Here is a 17,084-nt window from a genome sequence, read left to right on the forward strand (position 1 = left end):
ATGAAATGATTCAACATTTATATTTAACGATACAATTTTGTAGTTTAAATGACAATTTTTTAAATTTTATTTGAATTACTTCTTAAGAACATATCTTCTTATTGAAATAATTTTTTATTCAGATTTTAAATCGCAGCTTAAATTTTTTGTATTACTTTCAAGTACAAGATAGAAAAATTTTTAATTTTTTAATTTTATTCAAAAGAAAAGTACGTGTGATACACATACTTTATTCGTAAATTAATTACAAAAAGATTCTACTTTTCTATTCTTGCATAATTAATTAAGTTGAGATTTTATTTTACGATTTTCTGTTGCAAATGAAAACTTAAAATATCTAGAATTTTGCACTTTGTATATTTGATTGAGAATGATATCGCATCACTGTTAACACCAATGATTGACCAACTTTTAATGTAGGCTGTTGATAGCCTCGCATTTTCTTCTTGACACAAGGTCGCTTTCTCAAGTCTGAAGTTCCGAAGCGATTTATCCATCGTTAAAATAGCATTGATATCTGCTTATCTGTCTATAAATCTAGTGGAAAGTATAATTAAAAGAGATTTTATTAGATACACACACACAGAATTTTCAGATGTGATTGAGCAACGAATGTTTCTAAGACCACTTGATTATCAAGCATGAGATTTCTTTCAAATTATTATTAAAAGTTAAATACAATACTTCGCTTATACTTAATGATACTCTAAATTATTATTGTACAGTATATATGTATGTATACAGTACAATAATCAGAATTTATACAGTTGCTTATACAGTTTCATCTTACATATAGACAAATGAAACATTGGTTTTCGCCTGTTCAGTAGCAACCATATCTACTGCGGTGACTTTAAGCTTGCACAAAGCGAGCGTCAACTTCTATTTTACTGAATGTAAAATACAGCCGTAGATGGTACGGCGACAAGCCATGAAGCTGTATTGTTTATGTTTTAATTACTTTTTATTTTATTTTATCAAAAAACGTTATTTTAATTTTATTCTAATAGTCTTTATAAAAAGCAATAAAAATCTATTTTAAAATATGTAAAGATTAGACTATTAGATTAGTTTATTTACAATATTATTTATATCATTAATAGTATGTTATCTCTGATTTATTCTTATAAATAGGATATTTTTCAAAATAATGTTTATAAAGAAGAAAATTTTGAAATAAAAAAAGTTATAATATACTTTAAACTTTCGAGAAAAAAAGCTAAAGATAAAATGATTTTTTAGCTTCAACAGTGTTAAATATTAAAGAAGCAATGTTAAATAATATTATCTTATTTTTAACTTCTATATATATTAAAATCGATCTATTTCTGTGGTTAGTTTTTAACAATTTGTAATTGTTTAATAGACTTTCATATCATACTTTATGTCTCTCTCTGTTAACATGTAGTCTTTTCATATAGCTTTGCAATAAATTAAATTAAATTAAATTAAATTAAATATCCATATTGCTTTATGCATTTATAATTAGTAAATAATAAATTAAATTTGAATAATTAATAATTATTTTTTTTTTAATTGTTTAACACTATCGTTTTAGTCAAATTAACAACATATTGGATAGGAGCAGTGATGACTTATACAAATAATTAAAAATAAGTAAAATTGAATATTAAGAAATTTTACATTGTATGAATTTAACAGTAAACTTAAATTGAACATTCAATTATCAATTTTTCTATGCAATTTTTTTATTCATTTTGTAAGTCTAACACAATGATTTATTTATAATAATTACATTTAACAACAATACATTTATAGAATACACAACATCTTGTGCAAATAATTTTTTTATTGTTTAACGAAATTAATAAAAGCCATCTGAAAGCTCATAAAAATCTATATGAATTGTAAACCCGTATATTAAAAAAAGTAACAAAATTCCGACCGATCTTAGGTGTTTTTCTCATTTGGCTCACACTCCAGTTAGCGAAAGTTCCATTTCCTTTCACTGCGATTCCTTTTATGCGATAAACATTGATTATCGCGTAATACCCTTGTCTATATGTGAACTTGCAGCCACGCACGCTACCATACGCTGCTGGGATCATTGGGCCAAGGACCAAGCCTGGCGGTTGTCTATGGATTCAATTCCCACGGAAAACCGGGTAACGGATGCTTAAGACGCCGGTGTCATTACCCTAAGGTTAAGTGATAGGTACTATTGAGCGTAACCTTTGCCTTCTTCGCACTTGAAGAGAGAAAATATCCGCGCGCTCGGAAAATAAACTGCACGATTGGAATTTCAGTGATTTATCGCGTTTAAATTTACGTCAGTCAGTCACGACAACATAATCATTGATTGCATAACAAAATCGCTGTAATGTTGTTGGAAATTCTTAAACCCTTCAATGTCACTTTGGATATGGCAAACCTGGCTTTTCTTTCCAATTTTTTTTTTAAATTTCCTATATTTTATTGCTTAGCTTTTTTAGTAATTAAGATACATTATACATACATATATTTACTGTTCTTTAACGTCTGGCATTTTAATAAAAAATTTTTTTCAATATGTTCAATTATATAATAGAAGTTATAAGCAAATTAATTAAATTGGATATGCTATACTCAAGTGTATCATTCTCATGATATAACATGAAGGATTAAGAATGTTGAACGGTAAAGTAAAAAATGTATTTGCCTTATTCAATTTGCATACAAGACCAATTCAAATTTTTGGAATTTTTCACAGCATATAAGAAGCCCGTGCCTTTTACGAATGGAACATCGCGCGCGTTCGTTTGCATTTGACATTAAAGCCCACGTAGAATATTTCTGTAATTTCCTGTCGAATCTCTATAGTCATTGTCTAGGCTCGCGAACGCGCCCATCTCTCTGACGCCGCGATTTATCAAAAAATAGAGATTTCTATTCCGAGACCGATTTTACGTCTCATTTATGTGATAATAAAGATTGTCTCGACATTTCCGTGAGGCGCAATACAATACTTATGTCACATAACATAAAAAAAACACTCTAATGTTTTTTTTCGTATTTCAACGTGATATGTTTTTCAATTGCTTCATGAAGATCTTTCCTGCGAAATCTACAGACATAACAAAACCGATACGAATGGTTTTTCGACCCGCTACGCTAGTTTCTAAAATGGTAAATTATTATTCCGAAGAATAAAATCTCACTTTTAAAGATTGAAAATTGGACCAGTCTTTTTTAAAATTAGCTCAATTTTTATTTTTTAAACTGAGATTCTATGTACTTTAAAGAATTTCGAGAGTATATGTGGCTGTCTCAATAAGTAAAACAGTTAAAAAATCCTTTGTCATTCGCTGATCCGTACAAATCATCTTAAGTTAAATTTAATGCATAATTAAAAAGTAGAGGAATTAGAAAGAATAACAAATTTCAATTTATTTTTTCAATTTATACACTTCAATTTATACATATTAGGTGTTGGAATTAATTCGTAGCGTTTTTTAATGAAAGAATGTTATTTATTTCACATGAGCATTAAAAAATACATTAATGAAAGTACTTCCCATCACTTGTAAAACGCTACGAATTAATTCCAACACCTAATAGATTAAAATTTGTTATTTCTATTGCCTGTACTTTTCAATTATGCATTTGGTTTTATCCGATAGATTAATTTATCTTATCTCAGGAACGAAACGTTTACCCTCATAATTCCCTCCCCCCTCTCTCTCTCTCTTTCTCTCGTCTCTTTGATTATGCTCTTTATTTTTTTTTCTGTTTGTATCATATCTTTTATTGTCGCTTTTTAATTTTATTTTCTTTATTATTTTTTTTATTTATATTATTATTTTCCTTATATATTCTATATTATTTTCTTTGTACATTTTCTCTCAGTTACTCCTGTATTGTTCTTGGAAAGCTTGCTCTAGAACATATACAGAGTACCTAGAATAGTAATAAACACCTTATTTCTCTGTCTTTTTCTCTTTCTCTCGACTTCATTCAATCATTCTCTTTTTATCCCTTTTTTTCTTTCTCCCTCAAGTGATGGTTCCGCGAGATCGTATCGAGCCGCTGGCGGCAATCGAAAAGGAGAAGTCGCCGAGTTCTCGAGTTCGAGTCTGCAGGTTGCGCAAGGCGGTCGCCTCATATATGTCATTACGTAAAGGCGAAAACTGCAAGCCGTATGGACCGTCGACCGAACTGTCGTTGCGGCCGAGGAGGAAAATCTCCAGGTCGGAGCGTAATTGCACGCGTATATATAGACGGACGCGCGTTACGCCGCGCTGGTGTCTGCGGGTGGTCCCTCCGTAAGTTTCCCGCAGGGAAAGCGCGTAGGGGGTGACCACACGCCGTATCATGGCGATGACACCCATGCATCCAAGAGGGTGTCACCGTCATAAGGTATGCTCCCGATTTTATGAATTCTTAGAGGGAGCAATGCGGACGGTCGAGCCGAAATAAACTTTCCCGGGTTATGTAAAAGCTAGCGTCTCCACATCGTGGACTGCGCCAGTATAAAGGTCGGCTCTGCCCCCAACGGTCCAAGAGTTGCTCGCGAACTTCACGCCGGCAACCATCGAGAGAGACGAGCTCTACATGTGACCGCTTGCTCGTGGTGCTCAATTATCTTTTTCTTGTCATCTATTCCGCTTAAACGCGCTACACTCATTGAGTGAAGGCTCAGGACGCTTCTCATTTTTTTTTTTTGACCACACGTACTACAATCGTATAAACGCGCTATCATCATCGAGCAGACAACATGCGTATCCTGGTAAGTCTGCTCTTCTTCGAAGTCTTTCTGGGATCTTGCATGAAATAGATTCTAGCTATCCCTTGATGTGATAATTTTATAATCTCATAATATTAATATTATTAATAATATTAATAATACAATAATTATTATTAATATTAATAATATTATATAATAATTATAATTTAGATTAAAACGCGATAAATCTCGCGTAATTCGTTTTCGACAATTAAATTTTGGATTTTATCATAATGCAGTTTGTTCAATTTGCGATAAATATAGCGGGCAAAAAATAAACAGAAAAATCAATATTAAGAAATAGTCAATATTAAAAAAAGAGAAATATTTGTCAATATTTGTTTCTTCTCTCTGCCAAATATGAATGATACAGTTTGTGGTCGTACCAATGATCGAAACTGAGAAAAAGATATAATAATATTTTTGCTTAACGAATGCATGAAACTAATATAACGTATGCATGAATATAAGTTGTAATTTTAAAGGTACTCTTTCGAAGAAAAAGCTTTTATGTGTAACACACAGATGAAGTATGATGTGCCACTGCATTTTTGTAATTTTACGAGACTTTACGTATCTAGGTCACGGAAAAATACACATAAATTGCATATGGATATGAAATAAATAAATATATATACACACATACACAATATTTCACATTTAATCCTTCGTGTATATATATATATATATATATATATATATATATATATGTAACATTAATCGTTACATTAAACTTTGACATAGATTACCTCGTATTCATTTTGCCATCACTAATCTATACGTTTCAAATTGGCACTATTAAACAATGCATTTTATTTATTTTGTTTAAAAGCCGTTTATTTATGTCGGTCTATTTTTGTTATTTTATCGTACAGCTACGATAAATTTTCCGATTAAAAAAACGCATCGATAAAAATGCGCGCAATAATTTCTCCTTGCGACAGTCTTTCGCAGAAAAAATGGAGAACACGTTCAATTTTCACATATATTTCCGCATTAGTCACACTCCATGCATTTAATTTCCATAACAATAAACACGTCCAATCATTGAATTCTCTAAATCGCGAAGTCAAAGTTGATCGCCCGTACATATTTATGAACAGCCATGTGTGATTTAATGTTATGTGCGTATATGGTAGGGTTATTCATCATCGTATGAAAGTTACGCGGCGCGAAACATCCATTACGACGTTGCATAATCTATTTAAATTACATAACTCATTAAATCTGTAAAGCTCACATACTGGTCACACAATATTGTTGCGCGCGTCTTGCATCGATGATGACTAACGCAGACCATGACGAACGAGTCGTCAATTTGCATATACTTGTGTATTTTCTAATTGTCCACTTTCTCTGTAGAAAGCATAAGTTGGCTAACTAATCCGAGACATCTGTTCGATACCTGCTGGCGATATTATTGTTAATATATGATGTATTACCACTAAATCTGGTCAGTTTCCTATATGAATTGATTATATATTATTGTATATGAATTGATTCTATATTAATGTATAAAAGCGTCTTGAGTAAATGAAAATTGTGATAAAATGTCAAAAAAAGTACAAAAAACAAAAAATACTAAAATATAAACTAAGAAATTTTTTTAATATTAAAAAAAATTATTTAGAAAAATGTTCACATAACAAAGACTTTAATGTAATATATTATTGTTATTTGACAAATTTTTAATTGAATTTAAATTATAATAACATTATTAATATTGATAATAATTATTATATTATTAATAATATTAATATTATGAGATTATGAGTCATCGTATCAAGGGAATGTATTCATTTATATTGAACGTAGTTGTTCACGTTGTACAGTGAATGGTAGTTGTATGACGGGAACTCTAAACCGGCACAAAACGAATCGGTCTCGGTCATCGGATGTTAATCGAAGACTGCGACTATGGGAAAAAGCTACGTTCGATCGTGGGTAACGTAATACGACATCATTAGCACACAAGGTACCCTCTTGTTCCCCTTACCGATTGCAATCGTGACCTACCTACCAATACATTTATCTTGTCCTGACCTTTCGCAGAGAAAGGTATCTTCGATGGCTTTACGAACATGAGGATTAAAGCACTTTGTGTGTAGACGTGCATTGATATTCTACACTCCCGTCGTATACTAACACCGCAAGTATCTCCTCAAGATAGACATAGCATGTCCCGATCTTTCTTAATTGCGCTGATCTTTCGTTTAACTCGAATGACATCATTTCAATTATGATTAACCCATTCGCGAATTTAAAATATTCACAAAATAATGCAAGCCATGTTTATCAATTATTTGCAGTCTTTACACTTTCAAGAAAAATCTACATAAAAGTGAATTTAATGCGATCGTAAATGCTCGTCACGGAAAGTCAGCGTGTTTAGCACTCGACAGTGATGAGCGCGAGTCCTTTGCTGAGAAGGACGCCCGGTATCGCCTCATCCTGAAAACAACATCATGTCCGTTATTCATTTACAATGATGATGTAATTAACTCAGCGATAATATTTATAGCGCATCCGAGGAATCATTAATCAAATAGAATCATCATTTTTGCGGAGAAGCTTTATAGTTTTTGAATTGTGCGAATCTTAGTTTTGAAATATCGTGAGTCTAACAGAACGGAGCGGATATAAACTGATGCAAATTAAAAAAAATTTGTTAAATAAATTTATTCTATTTTTACAATAAATAATTTAAGAAATAAAATCACCGTGAATCACCAAGAAACTATAAAAAGCCATTGAATGTATAATTTGCAAATTAATCTTTTATTTTACGAGTTAGTCTTCAGACATTATAAATTTTAACAAAAGTAATTAATGCTGCAATTTTAAAATTCGCAAAGATATATCTTCGATTTCAAAAATTATTGTAGCACACGATTGGGGCATTCCTGCATTTCTTTCCTTTGAAATAATAGGCCTAATTAAATAATGATCATCCTTTTCTTTTTTTTAATACCTAATCTTACAAATATTTTTTAAAGATATTAAAGTATATGTAAGAATCACTTAATAATAATTTCTGTAAAAGTGACAAAAATTAGCCCGGATACCAACGATCCATTGTGTAAAAGAGGAAAATTATCGAATATATTAAGAGTTAATGTAAATTATTGATAAACAATCTCTCAGAAGTACTAGTATAAGAAAAACAGATAATAATTCCATTTCTTCGTTTCAGTTGGTAGCGGCCCTTTTCGGGCTCGTTCACAGCCAATACTTCCAGGAACCGAAAAAGATCGTAAGCTACTCACATGATCTCGGTGATACCCGCGGTCATTATTCATTCTCTTACGAGACCGAGGGCGGCATACTTCAACGAGAGAGTGGCAGCCGCAAATATGCCGGCACTTCCGACGAGACGCAACTCATTCAGGGCTCCGTGCAATACAACGCGCCGGACGGTACTCCCATCGCCATGAGCTGGACCGCCGATGAATTCGGCACCCAGGTATCCGGCAGTCACATCCCCACCCCGCCACCGATCCCGCCGGCGATTCAGCGTGCCCTTGAATGGATCGCCAAGCAGCCTACGACCCCGGAACCGATAGAGAAGAACAATCCAACGCAAAACGCGGTTCCTCGCAGCGACAATCGTCAATTTCGATTATCCTCAAATAAACGAAACTGAATGCGTGTGCTTGCACAAAGTACCGTTAAGTTCATCTAAAATTTTCTATCCTTCCTGTTGCTTCACATAGATAATACGCTTCCAATAAAAATTTGTACTTTTATAGAAATTTTCGTGGGTTATGTTGTCGGTGGAGACAGATTTTATCTATCGGTGAAAATTTATCCTTCCTCTACATTCCCGTACTAATTAAGGAGTGGTTCTATCAATAATAGTGACTCATTCTCATAGTTGCTTTCTTGTAGTTTGCGCATGATCTCATAATCAGGTTATAAAATTTCGATATATAAAGAGATAAATCTCTTCTTTTTGTTATACATGTGGTATAGCATATTTGCCGTTGTCATCTAGAATTGAAGTGAATGATCTACATCTGAGATGTAACATTCAAGCGTGTATAAACAATAAGTGAGTATACACTGAGATTACTTGATAAGTGTGCTTCATTTTTTACACGTACCTGCCTTTTCTCAAAATGTTAAGTTTCGACGAACAAAGAACTTCGCTCATTTTGGGCTCCTTGCGTAGAATTGTATTTCAGTTTGTAGATAATAATAATAGAAGTATAAAATTAAAAATTAAAAATTAAATAGTTTTAAATTCTTAAACCCGCGCGTACGGAAAGTAGTTTTAATATTTTAAACTTTAAAGATATCGCGTCTTACTTGCCCGGTTGCTCATCATCAAAGTTGTCAAGGCTGATAAATATGTATCATTTACATCTTTAAAAGATATCCGTACGTCTTCAAGATATTCGGCATCTTAGATACTAAGTGAATGATGTGAGGACAGCAATTTACAGTAAGGGCACCATACTTACGTATGCAGTAGAGGAGAAGGTAGTATTATGGTCAGTGTATATATTGTAGTCTCCCTTAATATCCCCGCTATTATATAGCTAATCTTAATGATTACTTATGGAATTATTTGTTCAGTAACTGTTTGACACTAATATACCAATACTCAATAGTCAACACTTATTATAATATATTTTTACGTTCAAGTATTTTAAAACGTTTCTGAGGTACATTTTAGCATTTAATTACATCTATTTTCACATTTTTTATAAACTTAAGTGTATTATTATATGAATATATGTATTTTTGAGTGCATTATTTGCTGTGATATTTAACATTTTATTTGACTGTATATATTTTGATTTATACAAATTTAAACAATAGCATAGCATTTGCTGATATGGCCCTCTATGAATTAATTACTCAGGAGTTCTTTTTAGAGATTTTCATATCAAAATAATTATTTGATAATCAATTGTAGCTCTACTATTAGTCTATAATTTATACTACGTGTATTATTTTTAGTATTGAGATTTTTAGTACTGAGCAGCTTATATGCAGAAATTATGTGAATGTATATATATATATACATATATTTTAAAATGTTTTATTTTTTTGTTAATTTTGTAACCTAATACTGTTTTCTAAACAAATCTAATATTTTAAAACTATTTTTATGGAAGGCTACATTACCATCTATTTTTTTCTTCGAGTTATTATACAATGCCACATTTTTATTAATAGTACCATAATAAGTAATAAATATTTCGTATCTTTGAATTCAGAATCGATTCGACAACATCTTAACGAATGTAATTGTCAAATTTTAAATTTAAATATTGATTATTAACAAAGTTATTATGTAAAATGTAACTGGAGTACCATAATACCATCTTCTCCTCTGACAGTGTCTTTTCTTTCACCACATTCTCTTACAACGTAAACATGGTATCGTATTTTATTTATATGTCTAGATTATATCCTAGCACCGAAAGATTTGCAGCATTTGCTTCTTACCGCAGTCACCACGAGGATGGGTTCTTGACACAGAAATAAATCTTGTGGGACGAAGAGATATGGATAAAAAAAGAATCTACAATAGATGTATGTTTATTTATATAGTAGAATCAGTTGATTGAAAGCATATATATATCATATATTATATTCTGCAAGCGTAACTAGCAAAATAATGTACCTTATATGCTACATCGACAGGTGAGATTGTAACACTGATTTGCAACTGTTGTAGCAGTTGATACTTATGCAGTTTTAATCTATACTTTATGCTCTATAATCTAACGTATTATTCATCTCTGAAAGGCTTGAAGCTTTATATAAAATAGCACAGTTTTTTAGTCTGCAACTATATACATTATTTCTAAGTTATGCAATAAAAGCAATAAATAGGTTGCATTTATTCATTTTTTATATACGCATTATCATAATTCAATCATGTAAATTTTATCCTTGATCATTTAAATAATGAAACGACTTGCATCGTGCAAATTAACTTATTGCCATTTTTTCTATGATATTATACCTAACATTTTTATTTTGACATAACGTGAAATTTAAAATGTCAAAGGATGCAATTAATATTCACGATAGAGACGTTAATTATTGTCACTACTCATTATTGAGAGTTTGTTGTTTTGCGTTGTATCCCTATAAAGCAATGGACCATAAAAGAAGTTCTTAAAAAGAATTGCACAATGCACCTGCGCAAAGAAATTTTCGCACTGCTTTTTACTTTTCATAACTTTGTCCCAGCGTTTCACTAACGCTCTTCTCATTAAAAATATTCTTAAAAATATTGTTAATGTGATTGATGAACCGAGTATTGTTCATCTCTCCTCCGATAAATACCAACAAGACTTGCACTGCGATGAAATTTATTTACAGCATATCAAGATTATATTCATATACAAATATTATACAAAAAAATTTGTTCTAATTAACAGGCGCATATAAATACAAAAATAATCACGACGCGAAGAGCCGAGTCTGTTGCCAGTCAATGTTGGCACCGAATACTCGTCAATCCTCGTTACAATCACGATCGGTTTCACACTAGGCTTCTTCCAATCGTCTCGTCTCGTCGAAATTCGCCTTTGATTCATTAATTCTATCTTTCTTTCGTCATAGAGCCTTTTTCGGAATCCTTTAATGCTTCTCGTTCTGCTCGGGGTGTTCGGCGATGTACTGAAGAGCCTTTAGAATTTGAGGTGGCACTGGAGGCGCGGTCGGCAAGTGAGCACCCTCTGGCTGGAATCCATTCTCGTTGGCTATGTACGAGATTTGGTAAGTTTGACCATCGGCGTCAGTAAAGCTGAAGCTGCCATGTGCCTCCAGGGCTTCGTTGTCAGTACCAACGTTGTTAAGATGACCTTCCTCCTGGGCATGAATACCGTTACCAGTCTCGTAGTTGTAATTGTAGGATCCATCGGGATTGGGTCCATCCAAGGCTTGCTTGACGATGGGAATTGGGCTGATGTTGTCAACGGGAGCGGCGATTGCCACTGTCACGAGAGCACATAAAGCGGTTACCTAAAAAGGATAAAGAATCATGCAATGATGAAATAAAGAATCCTTCTGCCGTTATGGAAGAATATTATTGGACTCACAAAAAAATTGGAAATAATTGGAAAATCAAATCGAATATTGTACACTATTCGTTTTAGTAGTTTTTTTCATTAATCCAATTACAATTACTTTTCGATAAGATATATTATACATTTCGACTTTATTTTTGTGTTAGAATAAGGATTTTTTCTAAAAAGAGTATTGAAAGAACAAAGATATTATCAATATAATCTATTTTCATTTTAAATAGTGCACGATTTAAAAATACTTAACTTTATCTAAATAATTTATAATATCCGGTTATTATAATTACAATAACATATATTAATTCTACAATTGACACCTCGATTAGAGATTTTAATACTATTTTATGTTAGAAGAAAAATAAACGTTTTATAAAGTAAAAATATAGAAAATAAATGAATATTATACCATATATTTATTATATTAATTATAATGTTGTAAAATTTGTTATAAACGCTTATCCTTATTTACTGCTTAATTGAAAAATTTAAACTATATTATTTGTGAGCAATAAAAATTAAATAATTTAATTAATTTAATATAACAAAGATCCTCGATTACATATTTAAATTAAAAGAACTTTGCACTAATTAACTAAAATAAATATTTTAATTGATTTACAAAGGCACTCGAATTACAAAAATATTGCAAATTTGAAATCATGTCTATAAATAATTGTACTGCGTTACGTATTTTATTCGCACAAAAACTCAAACTCACCAATAGATTCATATTGAAAGAAAGATATTTTGTTTTCCAGCTACCACTCGGAAACTTGTCATGCACTGACTTAACATCTCTTGCACATCTTCCGCTTTATATATCCTCCAGCTGAACATTCGGGAACTTTCTGGTGATATCTTATTTAGCCCCCTCTATCCTCTGGGTCCTCTTGTTCATTCTCCCACTTGAATAAGTCGTAGCATACATCAAAATTTTGCGGATAAGTTGAAAGCGCGCGCGCAGGCGCGCACACACACACACACACACACACACACACACACACACATACGCACGCACGCACGCACGCACGCACGCACGCACGCACGCACGCACGCACGCACACACGCACGCACACACACTTGTGACAGATCTGATCTTCTCGGGAAGATTTCGAACTTGAAGTTATTATCCTAAAATCGCAAAAAGTCGTCACCTCAATTTAGCAAAAAAGGTGAACTCGCTTAGAATAAAAACTAAATAATCCTGTTATTATGGAAAAAAATAGCGTACACTTTATCAGCTCCAAGCTAAAAATTATGAAACCCGCATAAATTGCCACATAAATTGCTATTCTAAATGTGCAATAATAAAGAACGATCAATACGAATAGTATCACACAAAGTATCATGATACATATAAATTTAAAAAAATATCAAAATAAAACACAATGTAAAACAGATTTGTCAAAAGATATTATTCTATAAAAAGAGATAGCAATCATATCATATAACTTGACTTTATTTTTATGTTAGTCGTATTTTTTAAAACCTATTGTATATAAAATGCATGTTGAGCATTTTTTTATATAATATCTCTATTATACTTGGAAAAGTGAATATATTATATTTTCTTTTTCGTAAAACTATTCATGTACATTCTTTTTTTTTTAATTTTTATGCATCTATTAGGTGTTGGAATTAATTCGTAGCGTTTTTTAATGAAAGAATGTTATTTATTTCACATGAGCATTAAAAAATACATTAATGAAAGTACTTCCCATCACTTGTAAAACGCTACGAATTAATTCCAACACCTAATATATACTGCCAATATATATCTATCTTAAGAAAGTATTTTTAGACGTATATACATATATTCATAATTTCATACATAATTTTAATAGTTAAATATAGCTAACTTTTTTTAATAAATATATCTGACTTTTTCTGGCTGAGGAATGAAATTACATTCACACAAAAAAAATCATAAAAAACTTCTAGCATTATATGTATATGTATACGAAGTCCTTTTGATAATTATTTATAACTATTAGTATTTATTTTTAAAATTTTCTAACAAAAATAAATTTTAGCTTAGCATTCTAATATAATACAAAATTAGAGATAATTTTAATTTATAATTTTAGGATATATTGGAAAAATGTTTAAAACAAATCGTTTTCCGCTTATTTTTAATTAATGTCAAAATAGAATTTCATAACAATATTTTTTTAAAAGCTCTAACGATTTTATGAGAGTATTTCTATATTGTATTCTTTTGTATATTTAAAGTAAAAAATGTGCTTACACATACACACACACACACACACACATACACACACACATTTAAAATAGAAACTTTATACACAATATAATATGTGATTTTTTTTTATAAATAATCTCTTGACTGTCATATCTGTTATTGGTTTAATCGTGATTAATCAAATGTAATTTGGTATTTCTGGAAATGCATTTGATCTAAAAAAATATGTTTCTTATTCACACATGACATATTTAAAAATGGATAAATGCAAAAAATGATATCTAAAAAATACAGTAACTGTCATTAAAAATAGATGAAGCCATAACAGAGTTTCTTTTTATCCAATAAAATGCAACTGTCGAATGCGTCGTTTGGAATATAAAAAAACTGATATATATATCTATGCTAAAGGACAACTCATGATCATCGAAACATCCATGTATTCATATAACATGTTAAAAATAGTATGGTATAATATATCAATTGCAATGTAAACATTCAAATTTAGTTATTAGGGTTATTCTCGTATATATTTCACAATATTTCTTTCATAATAATATTAATTAGCTAAATCGCCCTCGCGATTCTAATTTGATCTGAAATTTTAAAGCCAGGAATTCCGAAAATATACAGATGGTGTTTTACGAATCATGTCTGTCTGTCGTCGCAAACACGTAAGTGTCGCTAATTTTCTCACGTAAGCAGGTATATACTTAGCATTATATATTTATTAGGAAAGTTATTTTATAAGTTACTTATAAGTTATTTTTCAGATCACTTTACATGTGTTTATTACAAAAATTGAATACAAAAAGTAATACAAAAATAGAGAGTAAATAATTATAATTAAATATATTATAATATAAAAAATAAAATAAATCTTATTGTACTTAATAAAATGTACGAACTGTTACTGAAATTACCGGATACCGAATATCTGATATAAATTCCACAAAATTAAAAAAAATAAAAAACAGGAAAAATCACAATAATTGACCAGCTGTGGAACAGGATCGTTTGCAACAGTTTCAACACAGTTGCTTAGTAATCAAAGTTTAATATTAATAAATTTTTCATAATAGACAATAACATTTTAACGTTTTCCAGTTGAAAAGAATAAAATTCTGCATTATAAATGATGCAAACTTTCAATATAAAGTTGCTGGGTACTAATATCCGGCTATCCGACCGGATAGTAGAAAAAGTATCAGATAATACCGAATATCAGATATTTAATGCATCCCTAATAAAAAAATAATTTATCAAATAATTTATAAAGTACTTCCACAACCTTGCATATCAGCCTATATATATTAGCCTTGTATTTCAAGTAAAAGAACGTTCAAATAAAAAATTAGATTTGTCAAACCACCGTTGCTAATTGTTCGCAACGGCACGAACTCATCTGGTAGTATAGATAATATTTAAAATGTATAAATCATTTGTGTCAAGTAACATTATTCTGGGTGTTTATTCTGGTAGCTGAATTCGTAACCGAGTGTTCGCAAAATGAATTAGCCGACATAGCGAGAAATGGCAACTTATTAAATGTAAATGGCATGTGTCTCTGCGTAAAATATATGTCAAATGCATATATTTTGTCACTCGAAGTGTTAATAATCAAGTAGTTCAACAATATTTTCATCGTTTTTATTTAACATTTTTCTCCAAGAAATGTAATATCTTTTATCGATATCTTCAAATTTCTAGATCATTTCCAGTTATATTTGCATTGCTATTATATTATTACTATTACGAATCATTATTCGTAAATTCAAACCATTCAAAGAATTTTTAATATGCAAAAAAATGCACATATAATAATAAAATTAGCTAGTAATATAATGTTTAAAAAATTATAATACATAAATTATATTAGTGTGCAAGAAGAAAGAGAAAAAGTGAGAATATTTTTGTAATAAATTAAGCTTACGTGCTACGCAAATGTGTGATAAAAGTAAATCAACGGAAAGTACACAATCTGAAGATGGAAAAACGAAGGATAAAAGGAAATAGAAGGTAAAATAAAATAGTAACAGGATGGAGAACGTTTCTCCGTCCGTGGGCGTCCATTTAATGGGCATTCGCGCAGTAATTGTGTGAGAGAAATTATTTGGGAAAAACCTCGGCTAAATTATCTGTGGACACAATCTTCTTGGGAGTTTTACAACAAGCATACCGATGTATCGTAAATTTAATAATATTATTTAGCGATGGTAACTTTCGGTTTTGAGTAACACCGCCCGCAGTTACTGCATAACCTTCGGACACGTGTGAACACGCGTGTTGCCGTGAAAAAAGTTATTGAACGATGTCATTATTATCAAGCAGGCATCACGGTCATTACGGAATACTACAAGTACATGGTAAAGCATATGCGCCCCAGTATTTGAAAAGAAAAAAAGCGTCATTCTTGTATCGCGAGAAATATATGAAAGTATATACCTATACAGTGAATGTAAAAAGTATTCATACAAAGCAGTTTTTATTAAAAAAATTTATTATTTATAGAAAATAAACATGAAATTAATTAATATTTTATTAACAACGAGTACGTTCTGTTCTAATATAAATAAAAAAGCTTCGTAAAAATAATTGTGTTCGTAATTTTAAAAATAAATTTTTTAATTATATATTTAGTATAAATAAGTAATTTTTGTATCTAAATAATACAATTTTTCACATTTTATTAAAATTATTATTAAAATAATATTATTACATGTCTTTTTTGGTAAAATAATTTTTAAAGATATATAATTTTTTAGGGTTTTTATTTTTTGTTAAGAAATTGCTAATTAATCTTCTGTAATTATATTTTTGATATATTTCTTCATCTATAATCTAAATTTTTTGTCCAGCCAAAGTTTCTTTACTCTCTTTTAAATTTAAAAAAAAATGTGGAAAAAGTTAAAGTTACTATTTAACATCTCTATTACCAAATAATTTTGTAACTTAAAAACTTTATTTAATAAAAATTGAAATTTGAGAATAAAATTTTGTTCGAAAAGAGATTCGCACATACACGCGCGCGCGCGCGCACGCACAATTACAGATGGAGGATTTTTTTTAAAGTAATGGATCAATTTTAATCAATTTTAAATCGTTAACT

At 30.5% G+C, this 17,084-nt stretch overlaps 2 protein-coding genes and 1 long non-coding RNA gene across 5 annotated transcripts; 1 reads left to right on the forward strand and 2 right to left on the reverse strand.

Annotated features, from left to right (window-relative positions):
• The first annotated feature begins 3,760 nt into the window (after nt 1-3,760).
• On the forward strand, nt 3,761-8,802 carry CPR17 (cuticular protein 17). Of its 3 annotated transcripts, none has more exons than XM_011068090.2 (3): nt 3,761-4,726; nt 6,556-6,663; nt 7,917-8,802. In XM_011068090.2, the coding sequence occupies exons 2-3, from the start codon at nt 6,619-6,621 to the stop codon at nt 8,364-8,366; spliced, it is 495 nt and encodes a 164-aa protein (XP_011066392.1). In that variant the 5' UTR covers nt 3,761-4,726; nt 6,556-6,618; the 3' UTR covers nt 8,367-8,802. The 3 variants fall into 3 exon arrangements, with proteins under 3 accessions (XP_011066392.1, XP_011066393.1, XP_011066394.1); XM_011068091.2 differs by having other exon boundaries at nt 3,766-4,726; nt 6,556-6,667; XM_011068092.2 differs by lacking the exon at nt 6,556-6,663 and having other exon boundaries at nt 3,773-4,726.
• On the reverse strand, nt 7,004-8,079 carry LOC147909883 (uncharacterized). The gene is made up of 2 exons (XR_015545055.1): nt 7,990-8,079; nt 7,004-7,174 (listed from the first exon to the last, which is right to left on the reverse strand). It is a non-coding gene; the product is annotated as an uncharacterized LOC147909883 (long non-coding RNA).
• A 2,236-nt stretch (nt 8,803-11,038) lies between the features above and the next one.
• Nucleotides 11,039-12,596, reverse strand: LOC105153329 (larval cuticle protein 65Ag1). The gene is made up of 2 exons (XM_011068089.2): nt 12,491-12,596; nt 11,039-11,710 (listed from the first exon to the last, which is right to left on the reverse strand). The coding sequence occupies exons 1-2, from the start codon at nt 12,500-12,502 to the stop codon at nt 11,327-11,329; spliced, it is 396 nt and encodes a 131-aa protein (XP_011066391.1). The 5' UTR covers nt 12,503-12,596; the 3' UTR covers nt 11,039-11,326.
• Between the last annotated feature and the right edge of the window lie 4,488 nt (nt 12,597-17,084).

Source organism: Acromyrmex echinatior, chromosome 4 (genome assembly GCF_024713525.1).
Source record: "Acromyrmex echinatior isolate Ae372 chromosome 4, ASM2471352v2, whole genome shotgun sequence".
Taxonomy (NCBI): Eukaryota; Metazoa; Arthropoda; class Insecta; order Hymenoptera; family Formicidae; genus Acromyrmex; species Acromyrmex echinatior.